The following is a 24,524-nucleotide window of genomic DNA, read 5'->3' on the forward strand; positions in this document are numbered from 1 at the left end:
GATTGTAGAGTGGATGATGACTCTCCACTCTTGTATATTCTCACCTTACACAGACTTTTGAATATAGGAGAGGTTTATTTTAATAAGGATAATCTCTTTGCTAAGGAAAATCTCAGGATGAGCTGATGTGTAAGAATTCAGAGTCACCATGCCTTGTTAATACTTAAGTTATTCATGGGAATCTGGATTTTTCTTTTTTCCTACCTGTTTGCTTAAGGTTTTGATGTGCGTCTGAGTGGGCAAGATGTTGGCCGTGGAACTTTTAGTCAGAGGCACGCAATGGTTGTTTGCCAGAAGACCGATGACACCTATATCCCTCTGAACCATATGGACCCTAATCAGAAGGGGTTTCTAGAGGTAGGATGTCTTTTTAATTTATTGTAAAACCCAGGTGCCGATAATTATAGTTACAGGATTCTTAAAGCAACTAGAAGCAGATGTTAGCAACTTTGAGTTCAATTTTTTTTAAATTAGTATAATTAACATGGTGTTATATTAGTTTCAGATATACAATATAGTGATTCAACATTTCCATACATCACCTGGTGCTCATCTAGATAAGTGTACTCTTAATCCCTTCATGTATTTCACCCATCCCCCCATCCCTCCATCCCTCCATCCCCCCATCCACCTATCCACCTCCCCTCTGGTCATGACCAGTTTGTTCTCTGAGTCTGGGTTTTTTGTCTCTTTTTCTTTTCATTCATTTTGTTCATTTCTTAAATTCCATACATGAGTGAAGTCATATGGTATTTATCTTTTTCTGACTGACTTATTTCACCTAGCATTATACCCTCTAGATATTACTCAGCCATAAAAAAAAATGAAATCTTGCCATTAGCAACATGGGTTCAATCCTTTTTGAAATAAAGGGTGCTGAATGGGTGGAGAATGGAGGTCTATACACTTGGGATAGAAGGAGCATACTAGTGAGTAGACTAGAGCTGTTTTACTCCAGCTACTTATCTGTAGTCTTGTAAATGTCCAAAGGATGTTCATTTTGTCAATCCAAAAGTGACGTTGTAATCTGTGTGTTGCTGAATTCATTAAAGGAAGCCAAAGATGTGGATAATAAGTCAACATTTTTTGCCTATTAAAAAAAATTAAAAAGCCCTAGAGCACTTGGTTGGCTCAGTCAGTAGAGCGTGAAACTCTTGATCTTTGGGTCATGTGTTCAAGCACCATAGTGGGCATAGAGCTTATTTTTTAAAAAATGCCCAGCTTTCTCAAGGTTACCTTATTTTCTAAGGTTTAGTGGGCTTGACAAATGTATCTATTACCATATACTTCTATGTGCTAGTCACTGAGCTCTACTCATTAGAGTCAAAGGCAGGGGCTGGGTCTTTTCATTTTTCTCTCTCTAATAGCTAGCGTAGTGCTGGGCACATGATGTTTGTTAAATTAACCTTCAAGGTATGCTTAGTGTCATGTAATCTTTCTTCCTATTCTAGTCATTTGTTTGAGTATAATCTTGAGTTTACTGATACTCAATATTTAAAAAAATTAGCTTGTCAGAAGCAAGATTCCAGAACAATTACTTAAAAGGACATGAAGCTCATCTTTTCTTTACATTAGTCTGAAATCTACCCCGGATCAAGTCAGATTGGGGATCTAGATACTGAAATGTGAAGTATCCTGCCACCCCCATGTCCTTCTCTGAATTGTGACTTGATACATAGTATCAGTTCATTTTGACTATTACTATTTAGAAAGCCCCAAGTAAATGCTTTGCATCTATTAAGAGGATGCTGTCAAAGATTTCATTAATTATCTAATAGCATGTCCTTTATATGAAGACCCTGGGAGGAACTCCTTGCTCGTGGTCCTGAGAGTGGTTGCAGCTCACTGAGCAGTGGTTTGTCTTGTATATGCACTGTGAGTTCTGCAACCGTGTGGCATTCCCCAGTCAGCACTGGCTCCCAGGAAGGGGTGAAGGCCATGGTAGCCTTGGTGTCTGTAGGTCACCAGGTTGTCTGTCCCCTCTGTTCTGTGTCTCAGTCTTTATCTTTTTTCTCTCTACTTACATTTACATTATTATCACATTGTATATTATGTATATCATGAGCCACCTCAAGTGCATTTGGGAATAAATAAAAGCATTAATAAATCTAAGACATGAAGGTAGATATGCATATACAAGTGTATAAAGTACATTGAATGTATAGGTGAAGGTGCAGCAAGTCTACTTGGGAAATCAGGAGAAGCTTGGGAGAGGAAGCCAGATTTGAGCTGGGGCTGGAGGGACATGAGGAGTTGCCTAGTCTGATGCATGCAGGGAGGACATTCCAGGTGGGCACAATCGTACACAAAAAACCTGTGAAGTGAGAGGACAGGAACTCCAAATAGCTTCATGTGACTGGAGATTCAGCTGCAAAGTGGGTACAGGGGCAAGGAAGAGGAGACTGGCCAGACTCCCCACATTGTGAAAGACTTGGAATGTAACGGAAGCTGGAAACCTTGGAGGAATTTTGAACAGGTGATCAGGTTTTTGTATCAGAAAGAGCCCTCCTGATGGTATTTGGGAAGCTGAAGATGGATGAGAATTTTGGACAGTTTCTCTGTCCCAGCTTTACTGAGGTAAGGACAATTTCTAAGGAGGCTTCTCGTTGTCTAGGCAGAAAATCGCAGGGACCTGAATTAGGGCAGTAGCAGTGCAGACGGAATATGGGGCCAGATTTGAGAAGAGCTATAGGACTTAGTGGTAGATGTAGGGAGTGGAGAAGAAAGACTAGTCTTGCTTATCTCCTGCTTCCTGACTCGGACATTTGCTATATGATGATGGCATTCACCGAAATATAGAGTAAAGAGAGGGAACGGGTTTGGTAAGGAAAGATGATGGATTCAGTTTTGGACATTTGCCTTTGAGGTGGCTGAAGAACATAGAAGTTTTTGTCCATTACAGAAAGGCAATTAGATACTTATGTCTGGAGTTAAGGAATCTAGTCTTTAGATACACGTTTGGACATCATCAGGGTGTAGAAATGTTTGAAACCACAGGGTGGGATTATCTCCCTGGGAGAGAGCAGAACAGGAAGAGGGCCAAGGGATAGGGCCTTGGGAAAAACAGTTTTTAAGGTGCTGGCAGAGGAAAAGTATTTCCCAAAAGAGCATTCAGAAAGGCAGGAGGAGAACTGGGAGTCGCTGTGTCATGAACTGAAGGAGGGAGAAGTCATAGATGAGAAAGAACAGCATGGCCATTGGATTTAGCAACTGGAAGGTCGAGGGTCGACCTCACATAGAGCTGTTTTCATGGAGCGGTGAGAACAGAAGCTGGATTGCACTAGCTTGATGGGTAAACAGGGTTACAGAACTGGAGACAAGTGGATTAGATAATTCTTCTAGAAGCTTAACTGTGAAAGGAAGCTACAGCTGTAGAGCATGGGTCAGGGGAATGTTTCTCGTTGCATTTTTGAGCTATTGATTTCTATCTGCTGTGAGGGGAAAGCCAGTGAGGAGGGGTTCAGGAAACAGGCATTAGGTGATGAAGCTTGTGAAGAAGCAGAAAGGAAGAATGGATTTAGAACATGGGTGGGTATGTCAGCTTCAGGTAGGAAGACAGATGAGGAGGTGAGGACAGACAGAAGGTGTGGGTACCAGTCTAAACCCCATTTACAATGCACTCGGGAATCTGAGAAATGTAGCTGTCTTCTAAAATTAATGTAACATACAGATTATAACTGAAATCAAAAGAGAAATCAGAAAAGACAAATTATACACAATCCTAACCATGGTAATAAATCATCTATTTTTATTTTTCTATATTGTCACTGAGTAACTTAACCATATAAATCACAAATTTTTATACTTGTAGTCATAGTGGAGATGTAGTTTTTTCACAGAGTTTTTTGTTTGTTTTGTTTTGTTTTGTTTTTAGAGAGATAGTGTGCACATCTGCCCTCTCAGGGTGAGGGGCAGAGGGAGAGGGACAGAGAGAATCTCAAGCAGACTCCCTGTTAGGCGCGGAGCCCGACCCGGGGCTAGATCTTACGACCCTGAGATCATGACCTGAGCTGAAACCAAGAGTAGGACGCTTAACTGACTGAGCCTCCTAGGCACCTCAAGAGTTCTTTTATAAATAAAAGATTTATTGAGATACAACTTTTTGAATTTAGTCTTTCAATGTATACAATTCAGTGGTTTTTAGTATATTCACAGAGTTGTGCAAATATCACCACTATCTAGTCTCGGAACATTTTCATCACCCCCAGAAAGAAATCCCATACCCAGTAGGAGTCTCCCCATTCCTTCCTCCACTCTGCCGCTGACAACCGTTAATCTACTTTCTCTTTCTATTGATTTGCTTATTTTGGACTTTTCGTATAGATAGAATCGTATAAATAAGCAGCCTTTTGTGACTGGCTTCTTTCTCTTAGCATCATGTTTTCAGGGCTCATCCAAGTGGTATCCTGTGTCACTCCCTCATTCCTTTTTATTGCCAACTAATATTCTATAAATACATGACTTACAAATATCTTTTAGAAACATTTTGAAACAAAGACGAAATTACAAAAAAGTTCGATGTACAATACAAAAGGAACTCTTTCTCCTTCTGAAACATTTGAGACACCAAGTTGGAAATACTAGGTTGCTCACCTCCTGCCCTGAATGCATGTTTCCGCAAACAAGGACCTTTTCCTCCACCACGCAGTACAACCATCCACGTCAGGAAATGAACCTTGAAATGTGACTACCATCTCATCCTCCAACCCCATTCAGAATCATGTTGTGTTTATTTCTATTTATTTTTTATTTTATCTTTTTTTTAAGGATTTTTTTTTTAAAGATTTTATTTATTTATTTGACAGAGAGAGACACAGTGAGAGAGGGAACACAAGCAGGGGGAGTGGGAGAGGGAGAAGCAGGCTTCCCGCAGAGCAGGGAGCCCGATGTGGGGCTCGATCCCAGGACCCTGGGATCATGACCTGAGCCGAAGGCAGACATTTAATGACTGAGCCACCCAGGCGCCCCTCTTTTTTTTTTTTTTTTTTGATTGAAGTAGAGTGACACACAATGTTGTATTAGTTTCAGGTGTACAACACCATGATGTGCTCACAAGTCTAGCTACCATCTGTCACCTTACGCTGTTCGACTACCATTGACAATATTCCCTGTGCTGTACCTTTCACCCCGTGACTTATTCATTCCATCACTGGAAGCCTGGACTTCCCAGTCTCTCTTCCATCCACTTTGCCCATCCTCCCCCCCCACCCCCCCGGCGATCACCAATTTGTTCTCTGTATTTATGGGTCTGTTTCTGCTTTTGTTTGTTTTTTCGTTTCTCTTGTTTTTTTAGATTCCACATACAAATGAAATCATATGGTATTTGTCTTTCTCTGTGTGACTTATTTCACTTAGCATGGTACCCTTAGATCCACTCATGTTATCCTCTGACTGAGTAGAATTGTGTTGCATTTAATTGTCCTGTCTTTTTTACCTCCTCAGAGATCTAATTTTATGTTCTGTTTTTCTTTTTTATCTTAACATGTCGTGATGGTTCTTTTGCTTTATTGTGCAGATAGGATATTAGAATAGTGGATTCTAACCAAAGGTAGGCTTACTTTTGGTAACTTCCCCCCACTTTGTTTTGTGATATATTTTTTTAAAGCTTGTATGACACAGTTTTACTCTCAGCAATAAAGATAGGTTATCTGAGAAGTTAATTTTGTTTATCCTTTTTAAAAATTTTTTTTTTATTTTTTTTTATTTTTTTAAAGATTTTATTTATTTATTTGAGAGAGAGAGAATGAGAGAGAGCACATGAGAGGGGGGAGGGTCAGAGGGAGAAGCAGACTCCCTGCCGAGCAGGGAGCCCGATGCGGGACTCGATCCAGGGACTCCAGGATCATGACCTGAGCCGAAGGCAGTCGCTTAACCAACTGAGCCACCCAGGCGCCCCTTTTTAAAAATTTTTAAATTACTTTTTATTTTTTATTTTTTTAAGTAGGCCCCAACATGGGGCTTGAACTCACAACCCTGAACTCAAGACCCAAGCTGAGATCAAGAGTTGGATGCTTAACCAACTGAGCCACCCAGGCACCCCTAATTTTGCTTATCTTTAAAGAAAATCATTAATGCCCATATTCCATTCTTTCCCCTCCTTCTCTCTTTGTGCCAACGTTCCCCAAATGCGTCATTCACAGAGAGCAGATCTCCTTTCTCAAAGAAATGTGGAGATGAATGGAAAGAAAGCTCCCCTCTGTGCCCCTCCTCCCTTTTGAGAGGTTTGTGATGCTTTACTGATTCTTGTCTCACCTTTCCTTGCATGACAGTATTTCTGTTCTCTTCCTTTGCATCAGGTCAGCAACAGCCCCTTGTCAGAAGAAGCTGTCCTGGGATTTGAATATGGAATGAGCATTGAAAGCCCCAAGTTACTGCCCCTCTGGGAGGCTCAGTTTGGTGATTTCTTCAATGGTGCTCAAATCATTTTTGACACGTTCATCTCTGGAGGTTGGTGTTGGCATGTGCATGTGGGGCACAGCCTTAGCCCCTTGGGGACAAATGAATGGACAGGGCCATAGCTGCTTATGAGATGCTGTAGCACAGCCCCTCAGGAGAGTTGGGGGGCTGCCCTGCCATCTTTTGGGGCCTGGCAGCTATGGGATGGTTACGAACGCTGCCAGAGGGCTGGGGGCCACTCTGACTGTAGGCAGCACCTTCTCCAGGGGAGTGTGCTTGGCTGTAGGGAGCAGGGCATGTACCCACCAGCTCCTAGGCAGTGGACTTTCGGGTCTGCGCTTGGGGCATATTGAAGAGCTGTGACATGAATACCAAGCAGGCAATGGTGACATTAGTGAGGATTTGTGGTCAGCAAATGGCGGCTTTGAAAATCCACTTCCCTCAACCCAGGGATATTCAAGTATCTGAAAGCTGGTAGTTGTGCATCTTTATTGTTTTTAATCATCATTTACAAAAGCAGAACCTGCTTATTGTAAAATTCAAAGGTACGTAGTAAAGTACAAGTGTGAGTCCCTGTCACCCCATTCTCTGGGGGAACCACGCTTGGAATTTGTACACTTCAGGCCTCCCTTTGCTGTGTTTCTCTGTAACTTGTAAGGAAGGAAAAGTGCCAGGATGCCTGGGTGGCTCAGTCGGTTAAGTGTCTGCCTTCAGCTCAGGTCATGATCCCAGGGTCCTGGGATCAAGTCCTGCATCGGGCTCCCTGCTCAGTGGGGAGCCTGCTTCTCCTTCTGCCTGCCGCTCTCCCTGCTTGTGCTCTCTCTCTCTCACACTTGCTCTTTCTGACAAATAAATAAATAAGAACTTAAAAAAAAAAAGGGAAGAAAAGTGCCTTGAGGAGACTGGGCTTTGACATGTCTCCAGAGGCCGTCCTCAAGTGCCTGCTCCCTCAGGCTGAGGACGGTGACCTGTGTTGTAAGTGGTGCCATGAGGAAAGGCAAGAGCCACCTGGAATCAGAGACACATGCTGTCCTTGAAACTGGGACATTCCCCTTTTAATTTGTCTTCATCTGCTAAAGCCCGTTCAGTGAACATGTCCTATAGGGTTTCAGCCAGTAGGGTGGATATTTTCCTCTGAAGCACGTAACACTGCTGGAAAGTGCATGGAATGGAAATGATTTTAGGGGATCAGACAGCAAACTCAATTTGTTTCACTACCCAAGTCACATCAGGCTGTTCTGTTCCTGCTTCAGAGAGTTCTTACTCCCTGTCACGTGCTTTTCCAGGGGAGGCCAAGTGGCTCCTACAGAGCGGCATCGTTATTCTCCTTCCCCACGGGTACGACGGGGCTGGACCCGACCACTCCTCTTGCCGCATAGAGCGGTTCCTGCAGGTATGTCCCATGCCTTCTGGATTCCAAGAAATGCTTCCTGCTTCCGAGGTGCTTTGAAATAGAGCTACCTCCTGTAGATACTTCATGCACACCTCAAACTGTAAGACCTTGGAGTATTTGAGACACAGATTTAATGCAACGTCAATATTCCTTATCAACGTGATATCTGGGTACACCAGCGTCATGGTTTTATGGCCATTAACGTGGTTCTTGTATGGCAAAGGTCGGGGTTCCCAAACCAGGCTGATCGTCAGAATCACCTGTGGAGCTTTTTGTAAATAGAGATACAGGGACCAACACCAGATCAGATTCTTCGGGGTGGGGCCTAGATATCTGTATTTTTACCTAAAATTTTTTTTTTAAGTAGTGATAGTATTTTTATAAAATGATTCGTGATCATTAAAAAAAAAACTTAAGTAACCACCCAGAAGTATCCACGGTTATTCGTTGGTAAGGATCATTAACCTACGTCTTTTTATGCATATGGCTTCCTAATATTTTATTATGAAAATTTTCAAACATACAGAAAAGTTGTAAGATTTTCCAGTGAACATTCATATGCCGACCCCTTAGATTCTACCATTAATATTTTATTATACTATACTTGTTTTATCACATCTACTCATTATCATCCTTCTATCTATAAACCTGTAGTATCTTCTGATGTATTTCAGAGTAAATGGAGATACCTGTACACATCACCTTAGTATGTGAATATCATTAGTGATTTTGGCATATGTGCAGATAAAACATACAACTAGATGACAGATCAGTAGAAAGGTAGATAAAACAGTAGATAGACAGATGGACAGTTATATTGATAGGTAAAAATACAGAAAAATGATTTTATAAAAATTAGAATACAGAAATAAATTGCAGGCAAATTAAAGACTATGTGTGATGCAAACACAAAACTACAGTTTGGGGAAGAAATACAGGATCCATACATATCTATGCAGAAGATACGGTTTGGGAGTCATCGGTATACAGATGTCTTTCCCTTAGGATAGCCCAGGTCATTATGATTGAATGCGATAACCTGAACATTTGCTCCTTTCTTCCATTTCTCCCTCAGATGTGTGACAGCGTTGAAGAGGGGGTAGATGGAGACACGGTGAACATGTTCGTGGTGCACCCGACTACTCCTGCACAGTATTTCCACTTGCTCAGGAGACAGATGGTCCGGAACTTCCGAAAACCCCTCATCGTTGCTTCTCCGAAGATGTTACTCAGGTTCCCTGTAAGTAGAAAAAGCTAGTTAGGAAGCTTTTCTCCTTTTGTCATTTTAAAAAATTTTTATTTAGGGGCGCCTGGGTGGCTCAGTCGTTGAGCGTCTGCCTTCGGCTCAGGTCATGATCCCAGGGTCCTGGGATCGAGCCCCGCATTAGGCTCCCTGCTCAGCGGGAAGCCTGCTTCTCCCTCTCCCACTCCCCCTGCTTGTGTTCCCTCTCTCGCTGTGTCTCTCTCTGTCAAATAAATAAATAAAATCTTTAAAAAAAATAAAAAATAAAAAAAATAAAAATTTTTATTTAAATTCAGGTTTGTTAACATATGATGCATTATTAGTTTCAGGGGTAGAATTCAGTGACTCATCAGTTGCATATAACACCCAGTGCTCATCACATCACGTGCCTTCCTTTTTTTTTTAATTAATTAATTAATTAATTAATTAATTTATTTTTTTTATTTATTTGCGAGAGAGAGAATGAGAGAGAGCACGAGAGGGAGCAGGGTCAGAGAGAGAAGCAGACTCCCTGCTGAGCAGGGAGCCCGATGTGGGACTCGATCCCAGGACTCCAGGATCATGACCTGAGCCGAAGGCAGTCGCTTAACCAACTGAGCCACCCAGGCGCCCCTCACGTGCCTTCCTTAATGCCCATCACCCAGTTACCCTATCCCCCCACCCCCCTCCCCTCCAGCAACCCTCAGTTTGTTTCCTGCAGTTAAGAGTCTCTTACGGTTGGTTTCTCTCTCTTATTTTCATCTTATTTTATTTTTCCTTCCTGTCCCCTATGTTCATCTGTTTTGTTTCTTAAATTCCACATATGAGTGAAATCGTATGGTATTTGTCTTTCTCTGACTGACTTATTTCACTTATCGTAATACCCTCTAGTTCTATCCACATTGTTGCAAATGGCAAGATTTCATTCTTTTTGATGGATGAGTAACATTCCATTGTATATATATACCACATCTTCTTTATCCATTCATCCATTGATGGACACCTGGGCTCTTTCCATAGTTTGGCTATTGTGGACATTGCTGCTATAAACATTGGGGTGCAGGTGCCCCTTTGAATCACTATTTTTGTATCCTTTCAATTAATACCTAGTGCAGTTGCTGGGTCGTAGGGTAGCTCTATTTTTAACTTTTTGAGGAAACTGTTTCCCAGAGTGGCTGCACCAGCTTGCATTCCTACAAACAGTTTAAGAAGGTTCTCCTTTCTCCGCATCCTCGCCAACATTTGCTGTTTCCTGAGTGGTTAATTTTAGCCATTCTGTCCAGTGTGAGGTAGTATCTCATTGTGGTTTTGATTTGTGTTTCCCTGATGATGAGTGACATTGAGCACTTCTTCATGTGTCTGTTGGCCATCTGTATTTCTTGTTTGGAGAAATGTCTGTTCATGTCTTCTGCCCATTTCTTGACTGGATTTTTTGCTTTTGGGTATTGTGTTTGATGAGTTCTTTATAGATTTTGGATACTAGCCCTTTGTCTGATAGTCGCTTGCAAGTATCTATTCCCATTCCCTAGGCTGCCTTTTAGTTTTGTTGATTGTTTCCTTTGTTGTGTAGAAGCTTTTTATCTTGATAAGTCCAAATAATTATTATTATTTATTTTTGTTTGTTTCCCTTGCCTCTGGAGAGGTATCTAGTAAGAATTTGCTGCAGCTGAGGTCAGAGAGGTTGCTGCCTATGTTCTCCTGTAGGATTTTGATGGATTTCTGCCTCACATTTAGGTCTTTCATCTATTTTAAATTTATTTTTGTGTATGGTGTAACAAAGTGGTCCAGTTTCATTCTTCTGAATGTTGCTGTCCAATTTTCCCAACATCATTTGTTGAAGAGACTATCTTTTTTCCATTGGATATTCTTTTTTTTTTTTTAAAAAAAGATTTTATTTGTCAGAGAGAGAAAGCACAAGCAGGGGGAGTGGCAGAGGGAGAAGCAGTCTCCCCGATGAGCAAGGAGCCTGATGTGGGACTCGATCCCAGGACCCTGGGATCATGACCTGAGCCAAAGGCAGACGCTTAACCGACTGAGCCACCCAGGCGTCCTGTCCATTGGATATTCTTTCCTGCTTTGTCTAAGATTGGTTGACCATATAGCTGAGGGTCCATTTCTGGGCTCTCTATTCTGTTCTATTGATCTATGTGTCTGTTTTTGTGTCAGTACCATACTGTCTTGATGATATAGCTTCATAATACAGCTTGAAGTCCGGAATTGTGATGCCTCCAGCTTTGGTTCTTTTTCAACATTACTTTGGCTATTCGGGGTCTTTTCTGGTTCTATACAAATTTTAGAATTGTTTGTTCCAGCTCTGTGAAAAGTGCTGGTGGTATTTTGATAGGAATTGCACTGAATGTGTAAATTGCTGTGGGTAGGATAGACATTTTTAAAAAATATTTTATTTATTTCAGACACACAGAGAGGGAGAGAGAAAGAGCATGAACTGGGGTGGGGGAGGGGCAGAAGGAGAAGCAGACTCCCTGCTGAGCAGGGAGCCCAACCTGGGGCTTGATCCCAGGACCCTGGGATCATGACCTGAGCCAAAGGCAGAGGATTAACTGAGCCACCTAGGCACCCCAGGTAGGGTAGACATTTTAACAATATTTCTTCCTCTAATCCATGAGCATGGGATGTTTTTCCATTTCTTTGTGTCTTTCTCAATTTCTTTCAGAAGTGTTCTATGGTTTTCAGAGTACAGATCTTTTACCTCTTTGGTTAGATTTATTCCTAGGTATCTTATGGTTTTGGGTGCAATTGTAAATGGGACTGATTCCTTGATTTCTCTTTCTGCTGCTTCATTATTAGTATATAGAAATGCAACAGACTTCTGTGCATTGATTTTATATACTGTGACTTTGCTGAATTCCCGTATCAGTTCTAGCAATTTTTTGGTGGAGTCTTCTGGGTTTTCTACATAGAGTATCATGTCATCTGTGAAGAGTGAGAGTTTGACTTCTTCTTTGCCAATTCAGATGCCTTTTATTTCATTTTGTTGTCTGATTGCTGAGGCTAGGGCTTCCAGTACTGTGTTGAACAACAGTGGTGAGAGTGGACATCCCTGTTGTGTCCCTGACCTTAGGGGAAAAGGTCTCAGGTTTTCCCCGTTGAGAATGATATTTGCTGTGGGTCTTCCAACATGGCCTTTATGATGTTGGTGTGTTCCCTCTATTCCTACTTTGTCGAGGGTTTTTATCAAGAAAGGATGCTGTATTTTGCCAAATGCTTTTTCTGCATCTATTAAGAGGATTGTATGGTTCTTATCCTTTCTTTTATTAATGTAGTATATCAGGTTGATTGATTTGCAGATATTGAACCACCCCTGCAGCCCAGGAATAAATCCCACCTGATCGTGGTGAATAATCCTTTTAATGTACAGTTGGATCCAATTAGCTAGTATCTTGTTGAGAATTTTTGCCTCCATGTTCATCAGGGATATTGGTCTGTAATGTCCTTTTGTCATTTTTGTACATACTTTCCTCTCTTTCCTGTGTCTAATTTTATTTATTTATTTAAATTTTATTGGCTTTTTAAATTTAAATTTTAATTCCAGTTAACATACAATGTTACATGAGTTTCAGGTGTACAATATGGTGATTGAGCACTTCCATACATCACTCGGTGCTCATCTGAGATCTGCACTCCTTAATCCGCATCACCTGTTTCACCTATCCCCCCCCTCCCCAACCTCCCCTTGTGTCTAATTATATTTAAACAGAAATATCCTTTTAGTTTTAATTGGCCTCACTGCTTTCTCTCTTTTAAAAAAAAATCTTTCCGGAATAACTTGGATATAGGGAGCACTCGGTCTCACTGTGAGCCGAAATAATTTTTTAGAAAAAGTTTTAAAGTGCAAATAGTGGAAGCATCAATATCCTTCCCTTATTTGTGGGGAATACATTCTAAGACTCCCATTGGATGCCTGAGGTCGCAGATAGTACTAAACCCTGCATTCACCATGTCTTTTCCTATACATACATACCTATAATAAAGTTTAATTTCTTAATTGGGCACAGTAAGAGCTTAACAAGAACTAAAAATATAACAATCATGACAATATATTGTAATAGAGGTTATGTGAATATGGTCTTTTTTAAAAATACCTTGTTGTGCTGTACTCACCCTTCTTGTGATGGAGAGAGATGATAAAATGCCTATGCGATGAGATGAAGTCGGTGAATGATGTAGGCATTGTGACATAGCGTGAGGCTACTAGTGACCTTCTGACCATATGTCAGGAGGAAGATCATCTGTTTCTGGACCTAGGTTGACTGTGGGTAACACAAACTGTTGAAAGCAAAACCAGAGAAAACCAGGTCTAATGTACTATATTGACATAGCAAGTTGGGAATTCTAAGTATTTTGATGAAAACCAGGGTGATATTCATTGGCTTTTACTGAGTTTTTTTTGTTTAATGATTTACCTGTGGGTAGACTCCTGTTTCAAACATTATGACAATATAGCTTATTGCTGTAACATTTAAAAGGGTATGTATTTTCTCTCTCTCCTGCTCTCTCTCAAATAAATAAATAAAATATTTTTTTAAAAAGGTACATTTTATCTTGGTTCACCTGAACTAAGTGTTAAGCACACAGTATGTTTTTTATTTTATTTTTAATTTATTTTTATTTTTATTTTTTTGAGAGTGGGGGAGAGAGAGAGCGAGAGAGTGAGGATGCACATGCGAGCAGGAGGGGGAAGAGCAGAGGGAAAGGGAGAGAGAGAATCCTAAGCAGGCTCCACACTCAGCGCAGAGACAGACATGGGGCTCGATCTCACCACCCCGAGATCATGACCTGAGCCGAAATCAAGAGTCGGACGCTTAACCGACTGAGCCACCCAAGCGCCCCACAATATGTTTTTTAAAATCACAAAAATATGCAGAGTTCAAGATAATAAATATCACTAAGCATATATTTATCCCATTGGCAAGAATTTTTTCCAGTTTTATATGAGAGTCTTAATTAGGATTAACATTCAAAAAACCTTTGCACTTATTTGGATGCTAGGCAAATGAGGTGAAATAAGTCATTCAGGATTTGGCTCTTCAAGACTTCCTTGTGCTTCTCACCAAGGTTTGAGAATGTATATTTGGAATCGAGGGGTGTTGAGGAAAGCGGTGAGTGAGTTGCGTCCACCGGAGGTCAGCACCTGCCTGAGCCCAGAGTGGGTGCCTCCTTAAATCCTGCCCTCCGTGCTTCTCCACTGCCTCTCCCTGCTGCCAACCCTGGGAGCCCGTACTGGGGCAAGGCACTGCCCATTCTCTCACCCATGGCAGGGTTCACGGGTTTGATCTCCTCATTCTCACTTGCTCCACCTACTGTTCCTCGAACCCACCATGCACATTTTGAGATGGCCTCGGGGGTCCAGCAGCATCACAGGACATTCAGGAAAAATTAATGCAATCCCTTTAACACAGTCTTTCTGATGGGGCTCTTTTGACAGAGATATTTTGAAACTGCAGTGGAAAGGGGCTAAGTCATAATGCAAATTACTATCATTTATTTCTAAGAAATATGTACGTTTGGGATTCTTGACCCAACTTTCATTGTACCCCTAAGGGTGTCACCTGCTCCCTCAATTGTTACTATAAAGGAGTATAATCATATTAAATGTAATATATATATATGTATAACTAAGTACTGAGTGAACAATTGGAAATTTTATTGAGAATTTTTTGCTGTTTCTAATGAGAATAAGAGTTCACATTCTGGCCCCAATAGTCCACTCCTCTCCCCATGTCTAATATATATAAAATACCAAATAAGTGAGGCCTTGCTTTGGAACCTTAAAAATATCAACAGCTGGGGCACCTGGGTGGCTCTGACGGGTAAGTGTACGACTCTTGATTTTGGCTCAGGTCATGATCTCAGGGTCGTCAGATGAAGCCCCGCATCAGGCTCCGCACTGAGCATGGAGCTTAAGATTCTCCCCTCCTTCTGTCCCCCCCCAAAAATAACAACAGCTATCCTATAGATTTTCAAGTGAAAAACTACTCTTATTAAGTAGCTAACTATCTTCATTAAACATGTAAGTCCTTTTATTAACTGTGAGTACCATCATTATTGAAGTCTGATTTCTTACTGAAAATTAGATTATTGGTACAAGTGATCTAGCAGAACAGAAGTCCACCCTCTCCATGCATATTCAGAGATGACTTGCCATGTGACAAACATGACTCAGGAATTTGCCTGACAAGTGGTACCTAAATTCTACCCAAATTTTCCACCCAGCTCTGAACTCCAATTCCCTTTTTCCTTTTTTTCTTCTTAGTAAGCTCTATGCACCCATGTGGGGCTTGAACTCATGGCCCTAAGATCAAGAGTCACTTGCTGCACTGACTGAGCCAGCCAGGCGCCCCTCCAGCTCCCTTTGATTCCTGCCCTAGGAAGTGGGAGCTGACCAAGGGTTCAGGATGGAGAAAGATGGCTTCTATCATACATTATTTAGCAATAAGAATAAAAAATAAGAAAAAAAAATATATGATATATAATAAAATAAATATATATCTATATATAATAGATTATATATATTATATATACAATAGATAATATATAAAGTACATATTTTTATTTCATTCTTTTAGTTAATAATTTTTTTAAAAAGATTTTATTTATTCATTTGACAGAGAGAGACACAGCGAAAGGGGGACACAAGCAGGGGGAGTGGGAGAGGGAGAAGCAGGCTTCCCGCAGAGCAGGGAGCCTGATGGGGGGCTCAATCCCAGGACCCTGGGATCATGACCTGAGCTGAAGGCAGACGCTAAACGACTGAGCCACCCAGGTGCCCCTAATATTAATTTTTTAAATTATATCACAGTATCCCACATCAGCATGGCTACCTATCAGTAGACCAGTCAAAATGTATTCCCATTTGGGACTAGACTATGGGGAAATGTATTAGAGCTGTCTATGCTAAGTTCTTTGAGACAAGTACTTACTTAAATTGAGCTCATGAATAAAATTTCTTTTCATCACAGAAATATTCATGTATTGTTCCTGCTTGTTCTGACTTGTTAGGTTTCACTTATAAATTATAGTCAAAATCCTAAAGACAGAAATCCTTGTCCTAGTTTAGCTGTTTGTGTTCACAAATGTCATTTCTGACTCCAACAGATGAAAGCATATTTTTATTGAGACTAAAGTGGGATCAAACTGAAATTTTGATTCTTAAAATTTTGTTGCAGCGTCAGACGAAAGGCAATCTTACGTAATCTTGAAAAAATAATTTTATTCCAAAATACACACAATGGGCATTTTTTTTGAAAGATACTGTGTTTACCAGTACATATGTTTACTTACAGTCCTAGGAGGAAAGTTTGATGTTATTTCTTGGTAAAGATCCCTTAAAAGTCAAGGCATCTTCAGCTCCTTTCTTTGGTTGATAGATTTGTGGCTTTTTCCCCCTCCTTAGGCAGCTGTGTCAACTCTTCAAGAAATGGCACCAGGAACAACATTCAAGCCGGTCATTGGCGATTCATCTGTGGATCCCAAAAAGTAACTTGATGTGTATCTCTGTTTTCATACTCTGCAGTAGAATTTTAATTAGTGGGAAACCTAGTTCATGTTAAGGAACCCAAAGTGACCCACATCTCCTCTATCCTGATAGAAGTCCTTTGCATCCACGGGGCAGAAGTTAGAGTACGTGTGGAAGATTGAGCTTTCGAGGCATGTGTTGCTGAAGAAGGCTTGTCAGGGCAAAGCATGTCTCTGAACCCAACTGCAGAGCCCCTCCCTGCTTCCGTAATGAAGCATTTTCATCTACGCAGTCTCCTCTTTCTTTTGATACAATTCTTTCAGATATTTCTCCTTCACTCCATTCTACCCAACAGGGTCAAGAGTCTAGTGTTCTGCTGCGGCAAACATTTCTACGCCCTGCTGAAGCAAAGAGAATCCTTGGAAGCCAAAAAGCATGACTTTGCCATCATCCGGTTAGAGGAACTCTGTCCTTTCCCACTGGATTTGTTACAGCAAGAGATGAGCAAATACAAACATGTTAAAGGTACAGCGTTGTTCTTGGTGGGGTTCTTTGGGTTTTAGATACCTGAAACCTATTCCAACGTCTCATATCAAAAGAGGTTCCAGGGGCAGTGAGGGTCCTTAGGAGACTGAATCTTTTGGAATCTGGAAATATGAAAAAAAAAAAATCATGCTAGAGCCAATGTTTCCTTGTCTTTTCTGGTGTCCCTTTCTGTGCCCCCCCACCCTTCTTTCACTTTAAGACATGTCATTTCTTGAGAGGTTGGAGGTAACCAGTGCTATACTATTGCTTAGGATAGATCGATGTAACTGTAAAAGGCAAGGCTTTTCAACATGTGGGTACAGACTGCCCTGGGTACAGACATTAACTCAAGATCACAGACCTAAATGTAAAACATAAAACTCTAAAATGTCTGGGAGAAAAAGGAGAAAATCTTCATGACCTTTGGTTAGGCAAAAGATTTGAGCCAAAGAATGGGATGACAAATAACTATATGAAAAGATGCTCAACATCTTATCCCGTAGTGATAAGGGAAATGCAATTGAAACCAAAATGAGATATGGCTACACACCTATTAGAATGGCTAAAATGAAAACAAAACAATAAGTTGGCGATATCAAGAGCTGATGAGGAAGCAGAGCAGTTGGAAGCCTCCTTCACTGCAGGAGGAAATGGAAAGTGGTACAGCCACTCTGGAAAACAGTCTGTCAGTTCCAACAGAGAGTTGCCAGTCTACTCGAGGTATTTACCCAAGAGAAATGACGTGTTCACAGAAAAATGTCTACAGCAGCTGCATTCATAACTGCCCCAAACTGGAAGCCACCAGGATGTCCTTCAACCTGTGGATGAATAAACAAGGATGTAGGGTACATCCTTACAATAGCATACTATTCAACAATAAAAGAGAGTGAACTATGGCTTTGGGGCCCCCTTTGGGATTTTGCTAGTTCAAGGGAGCCAGAACCAAAGGCTCCATATCATATAATTCCATTTATCTCACATTCTGGAAAAGGCAAAACTATAGGGAGAGAGAAAACTTCAGTGGTTGCCAGAGGTTGGGGCTGGAGAAAAGTTGCCTTGAAAGGGCCAGGACGAGGGAATTTTGGGGGTTGATAGAATTGTTCTGTATCATGAATGAGGTGCTGGATACATGACTATCATTTGTCAAGAAAAAAAAAAAAAAGCAACACCATGCCATACTGGAAAGTCATATATTTACTTGAAGAGCCCTATACATACATATACACTATGTATGTACATATGTGTGTACATAGGGCTATAATGTGTCTATGTATGTACATATATACTGTATATATATAGTGTGTGTATTGTAGGTTTACCTGGAGTACTGAAATGAAATTTCTTCTGCTATAGATTTTATTTGGAGTCAGGAGGAGCCTCAGAACATGGGTCCATGGTGCTTTGTTTCTCCAAGGTTTGAAAAGCAACTGGCCTGCAAGGTAATAGCTTTCTCTCTTATAGTGTTTTGTGTATGTGTGTTATTTCTCCTGGCATGCCAATAAATGGCTTTCTCCCCTAGTAGCAGTCCAATTCTTTTAAAGATAAACTAAACTATAAAATCTAACTTAGGCTATTTTTTCGGAATAAAATGCTGGATGTTTATCAAGATATATATGTGTATGTGCTAGTATCATGTAAGAAAAAGTGATTATACTTAAAGTAAAAGCCCTTACCTGTCAGCTGTCTTTCCCACTAGTCTTGTCCTAAAGGTCACAGTCCAAGCCCTGGGGAGCAGGGTGACTAGCAGGCTTGTTTTACAATATGGGAGAAGAGGTGCCCACTAACGCTTCTTCGAGGCTCATGCACAAAGCTCATGCACATAGTCCATCAAAGGCCACATTCTTCCTGATTAGACTGTCGGGGGGGGAAGAACAATGAGAAGAGCAAATGGGCTTCTATTTATCTTCCTATTCTGCTTTGATTAGAACGCAGTTCACACATTTGTTACTAGTTTGCTGGATCAAATCATTTTCATTTGTTCTACTTTAGGAAACTCTACCGCTGAAATCAACTAATAGTTACTGAAGAATAGGACAGATTCAAGCATTGATCTTCCCTTATGGTGCCTGCAATTTAGTTTTTAGTTGTGACAAATATCTCCTTCCAGTCTATTCTAGGTAACCCGTTATTTTTCCAGAAAGGTGATTTGTGGTTAAACAAGCTAAGAGAAATGCATGCACTGCCTCGGGAGAATAAAGCAGGGCTCTGATCAGGTCAAAAGGTCATTTTATTTCTTTTCTGCTCTAATCATAGCTCCGTCTTGTGAGCCGACCCCCTCTGTCAGCCCCTGCTGTAGGAATTGGCACCCTTCATCTGCAGCAGCATGAAGATGTCCTCACCAAGACCTTTGCTTGATGGTGTCCTTTGAACCAGCATTACTTCCTTTTAAGAAAACAACCATGAGGGGCGCCTGGGTGGCTCAGTCGGTTAAGCGGCTGCCTTCAGCTCAGGTCATGATCCCAGGGTCCTTGGATCGAGCCCCGCATCGGGCTCCCTGCTCGGCGGAGAGCCTGCTTCTCCCTCTCCCTCTGTCTGCCGCTCTGCCTACTTGTGCTCTCTATCTCTGTTAAATAAATAAGTAAAAATCTTTAAAAAAAAAGAAAAGAAAAGAAAACAACCATAAAAAGAAAAGCCAGCTCTTCTACTGTGTTCTTCCGTTAGGTGACATGAAAAGTCTGTGTTCCTCGTTGGGATTGATGAGGACAGTTTAATCGGAATACGCAGAATAGCCAAGGGAATTATCCATCAATCCATGAATCTGACGAGTCACCTTTATCCTTAAACATACAATAGTGTTAAGTTTTGCTTAGATCTGAGTGAGTTGGAGAGCTAGTGCCTTATCCAGACTTCGTCAGGCTACGTTTTCTCATTAACTATATGTGCCCAGGAAAGATTCTTTAGTTTGAATTTACAGAACTTACACACAGATCACCTCGACATTACTTCTCAATTTGCCTGATGCATGTCATTTTCATTAATTTTGCAGTTCTTTATTCAAAGTCCTGTGACTACCAATATTTTCATTTTATGTGATCTCAGGTGCTGCTTCCCAGCCGCCGTGGAAAATGTTTCAGCAAACACTGTAGCAGAGCCATACTAGTCCTGATGCATGTTCTTCAAGAGAGTTGTTTTCACCTATTGTCCTTAAATATCCACGCCATTACAGACAACTCTGGATGTACAATCTTTTGGCATAGTATTATTAAGGAGCTTTAGCTACAGTGAAATTGATTTGTGGTCTGCTTTGTCATAGTATCTTTTTTCCCCCTAAATTGTTACTGCAGTGATATCTTAATATTTTTAATTGACTTTCGGTATCTGACATGGGGATTTCAGCTCCTGGTTAGTCCGTCTTGCGGCTAAAAGGTGTGATGAAGTGATGTTGTTCATTCGTGGTGTTTACTGGAAACTTTCCAGCACCAGGTTCTTGGGGGTTTATGGAGATCACCAACCCACTGCATTACTTCTGAAACTTCATGGAAGCATAACTAAACAGCAGCAAGCTGTGTATGTAGCTTTCTATGACTTGGTGCTGCAGAGGCTCGGCCATCTACCATTCTGGTGCCACGACAGTTTTTCTCAGAAGTAATGGAGAAGTGGCGGAGCACTGGAACGGCCTCTCCACTTTTCCTGGCAACTGGTGACATCTTTCAAAATCAACATGTAGGTTGTTCGGGCCACAGGAGGAGATTCGTGATTCACATCTTAAATTTATGCATTAGTGTATTGATTTAATATTTCTGTAATATTCACAGCCCTTTTATTCCTATGCACCTTAATGCTTCCTTCCTGTGTCAAGCCTTATAAATCAAGTAACTTGGGGCCATGCAAGTAAGTCGGTACAATTACAAAGGTCTATTTAATGAAAACGGTTATCAGTGTTGTATACTGAACTAGAAAAACAGGAAAGCCCTGTCATTTTTTTCAGATCTCTTGGTTTCTTGAGTTAAAAATTTCAAAGTCTAAGCACAAAAAGATGGAAAACTACGGTTGGTTTTTTTTTTTTTTTAAAGTTTAGATTTCTCTGAATATCTCTGGTATCTTATATATTCTCCACCATGAGCCATGAAATGTGTCTTCTGAAAAAAAAAAATGTGTCTTCTGTATTTTAACCTTCTTACTCTCAATCACTATTGCAACATGGGTCAGCATTTTGAATTACTTTGTAGGAAGGGACCAAATCAAATACTCCTGTAATAAAGTAGGGGATAAAAATATCATAGCAAAGTAAAATAAAAATACTTACTGTATTCCTCTGAGAAATTTGATAATGTGATATTTGTATTCTGTTTATATCTATCTATGCTAATTTCATATTCAATGAAGAATAGAGCTCAAATTGGGTATTCATTGAAGAGAAGTATTAACAACCATGGAAAACAATGTTGATTTTGTCTAATGTGACGTATTCTTAGTAAAATAAAATTTTCTTCCTTAAGAACCAGTTTTCTATATGCATGCTATTTAGCATAACTTCTTTTAGCCTGACTATATTACCTCTGAAATTTTATTTTTTTAAAAATTCCTTGACTGACAATAGAAATAGTATCTATTTTACAAAATTGAGGAAATGCAGTTTAAAGAAATTAGAGGTTCCACAGGAAGGAAGTCACAGATAAGAATCAAGACTTTTGGATCTTGAGGTTCCAAAAGCTTCACCTCCATTTCCCTTGGATGTACTTGGATATTTGCTTTTCATCTTCAGCTTCTCCTAAGTTTCAGGCTAAAGCCATCGTATTTGGGGGAAATCTGGACAAAATGTTTTTAAATCCTCAATATTTACAACCTACTTTTATACAAACAAACAACTAAATTATTCAATGGGAGTAGTAACTCATTGTCATGTTTGTATTTAAATCTGACTACGCAGTCTAAAGCAGACTGTCATTTCCCCATTGCCGTTTGCAAAATCAGTTAATCTTAGAAAACTTTGTTTTTTCTTTTTGTTAAAGATTTTATTTATTTATTTGACACAGAGAGAGAGAGAGCAAGTGCACAAGTAGGCAGAGGAGCGGGCAGAGGGAGAAGCCAACACCCTGCTGAGCAGGGAGCCCCATGTGGGACTTGATTCCAGGACGCTGGGATCATGACCTGAGCCAAAGGCAGACGCTTCACTGACTGAGCCACCCAGGCTCCCTGATCTTAGAAAACTTTTAATAAAATTATGTTACTTTAGTGTTGCTTCCCTGTTCTTCTCTGACTCATATGCAGAATCAACTGTAATTGAATAAAAGTGAGAAATGACCCTATAAGAGTAGGATGGTATCTCCCCAGTAGTTTATTGGACACTTACTGCATATATGGCATTTTTCTGGACGTTAGAAATACATGGGAGTAAAACAGAAAATGCCCTTTGTCCTCAATGGACTAACAATCTATTTGAGATGACAAAGCATTTTACACATAGAGAGAAATGTTCTTGTTGGATGTGCTAAAACACTGTGGGAGGTCAAGGTAGAGTGATATTCCTGATAGATGTAGATTAATTGGCATCTTGTAGTCACACAAGGACAAGTCCTGGGTAGCATGTAGTAGTAGAAAGACTGAAGAATGTTGGAAGGATAATTCACAGCAGTTACCTAACGTGTCAGAGCTTATTCTCAGGCTCTTTTACCTGAAACATGGAGCTGTCCCAGAAATAGGAAGTAAAGAGAAATGGAGGCAACTCTTCTTCTGTCAATTAGGCTTTCAATTTATTGCATCTTTATTGAAAGGATATTATATTCATGAAACTAGCTCACAGCCTAGGGCCAAAACTGTGTGTAAGCCAACAATTTGCAAGTCACCATAGATGACAAAATTGAGATACAAAAATTAAGTTTTTGCCATCTAGAAGTTTATGGATAGGGGAGCTTAGACAAGTATAAAAATGACTAATACAAAGTAGAGTGAGGTAAGAATGAAGTCATAGGATGGGAGGTTATTAACTATGGCAAATTGTGTTTTCCCAAAGAGCAGTATTTTGCTCCAGAATGTTGCCACAACTTCACCTAGAGGTAGAGTCTGTTTTCCTTCTCTCTTGAGATTGAGCAGGATTTTGTGGCTGCCTCTATCAATATAATGCACTAAAAGTGATGCTGGGTCACTAACAAGGACATCCCTTGGCACCCAGCGGCCATGTTTTGAGGAAGCCCAGGCAACATGAAGAAGCCCCATGGAGATGTTGAAGCTGACAGCCAGCTGCAAATGCTGGACTTGTGAGTGGGAGAGCCTTCTACTCATTCAAGTCCCCAGTCTTGGAGCTGTCCCAGATGACCCCAAGTGGAACAGAGATCTGTGCCTGCCCAGCCTACGCTTGCCTTGTGTGTGTGTGTGTGTGTGTGTGTGTGTGTGTGTGTGTGTAAAGATAATGCCCCACACCAGGTAAAGTGGTCAGGACAGATTTTAATCAGCAGTATACTATTGCAGTAGAAAAGAGAGTCCCGCATGAACTGAACTCAACTTTGATTTATACGGAGGGGACTGGAGTTTTAAAGGGAGAATGACAGAACAGGGTGGGTCGGGCTCAGAGTCAGGAAGTGAAAAATGACAAAAAGCTGGAAGGAGGAGGGATTGGTCCGTGTAACACCCATCTGGGTTTGTTAATTGGAGCTTGTGGAAGTTAGGCCCCTACCCTCCACAGAGGCTGGAAGACAGAAACCCTATCTTCAGGCGTTGGAACAAATGGTAAATTCTTTTGGCAGCTTTGAGTTTTCGCAGGCAGATTCTTTAAGGCAGGGCTAGGGTCACCTTAGGGATGGATCTGTTAGAATCTATGTTTAAGTCTTTATAGGCCAGGGTAAGGCTTAGTGAAGAAAGGGCTCACAGGAGCCTGGCTGGAGTTTGGTCAAGGAGAAAATCAACCTTTCTCTCTCCCTCCCTCCCTTTCTCTCTCTCTTTCTCTCTCTCTCTCACACACACACACACACATGAATCATTGGTTTCCTTTTTGGACACAGATGGAAGCATTAGAACAGATCATTGGATTTGGTGATTATGGGTCATTAGTGACCTTTGAAATAGCTTGTTTCATTAGAAGTTAGAGCAGAAGTTACATTGCAGGGGTTTAAAATTGAGTTAGGAGAATACATTTGAGGGCCTTCTGTGTGTCAATCTCGTCCTTTAATTTTCACACCTGTAGGATGTGGCTATTACCCTTATCTTACTGATGTAGCTCAGAAAGGTTAATTGCCCAAAGCCATTAAGAAGGAGAGGAGGGATTAAAATGTAGGCTGATTTCTAAGACTGCTTTCCCTTATGCCACGCTGTTCAAGAAGGCATAACGGGGGACAAAATGCTGATCTCCGTCTATCGGAGAAGCTGAAGAAAGAGCACACGTAAGAGATAGTGCGGAGTTCATAAGCTATTAATTATAGACAGAGTGTCACACATTTTTGACAACTTCCATGAAGTTCCGATAAGGGGGGAGCAAAATAAAAGGGCTGTTAGGGTCACACTCAGGGACGCAACCCTGGCCCGCGACCCTCGGGCAGCCGCTTTGGCCGGGTCCTGGCCGGGGACGCCTGGGCCGG

At 41.0% G+C, this 24,524-nt stretch overlaps 1 protein-coding gene across 1 annotated transcript in view; it reads left to right on the forward strand.

Annotated features, from left to right (window-relative positions):
* Positions 1 to 21,454, forward strand: part of DHTKD1 (dehydrogenase E1 and transketolase domain containing 1) — a 54,980-nt gene extending 33,526 nt beyond the window's left edge. Inside the window, exons 10-17 of the mRNA XM_036120991.2 lie at positions 218 to 357; positions 6,297 to 6,447; positions 7,683 to 7,789; positions 8,865 to 9,029; positions 16,426 to 16,508; positions 16,844 to 17,013; positions 18,367 to 18,452; positions 19,267 to 21,454. Of these exons, the coding sequence (XP_035976884.1) occupies positions 218 to 357; positions 6,297 to 6,447; positions 7,683 to 7,789; positions 8,865 to 9,029; positions 16,426 to 16,508; positions 16,844 to 17,013; positions 18,367 to 18,452; positions 19,267 to 19,368 (1,004 nt within the window). The 3' untranslated portion in view covers positions 19,369 to 21,454. The remainder of the gene's footprint in view (positions 1 to 217; positions 358 to 6,296; positions 6,448 to 7,682; positions 7,790 to 8,864; positions 9,030 to 16,425; positions 16,509 to 16,843; positions 17,014 to 18,366; positions 18,453 to 19,266) is intronic.
* The last annotated feature ends 3,070 nt before the right edge of the window (positions 21,455 to 24,524 follow it).

The sequence above is a fragment of the Halichoerus grypus genome, chromosome 6 (genome assembly GCF_964656455.1).
Source record: "Halichoerus grypus chromosome 6, mHalGry1.hap1.1, whole genome shotgun sequence".
In the NCBI taxonomy this organism is placed as follows: Eukaryota; Metazoa; Chordata; class Mammalia; order Carnivora; family Phocidae; genus Halichoerus; species Halichoerus grypus.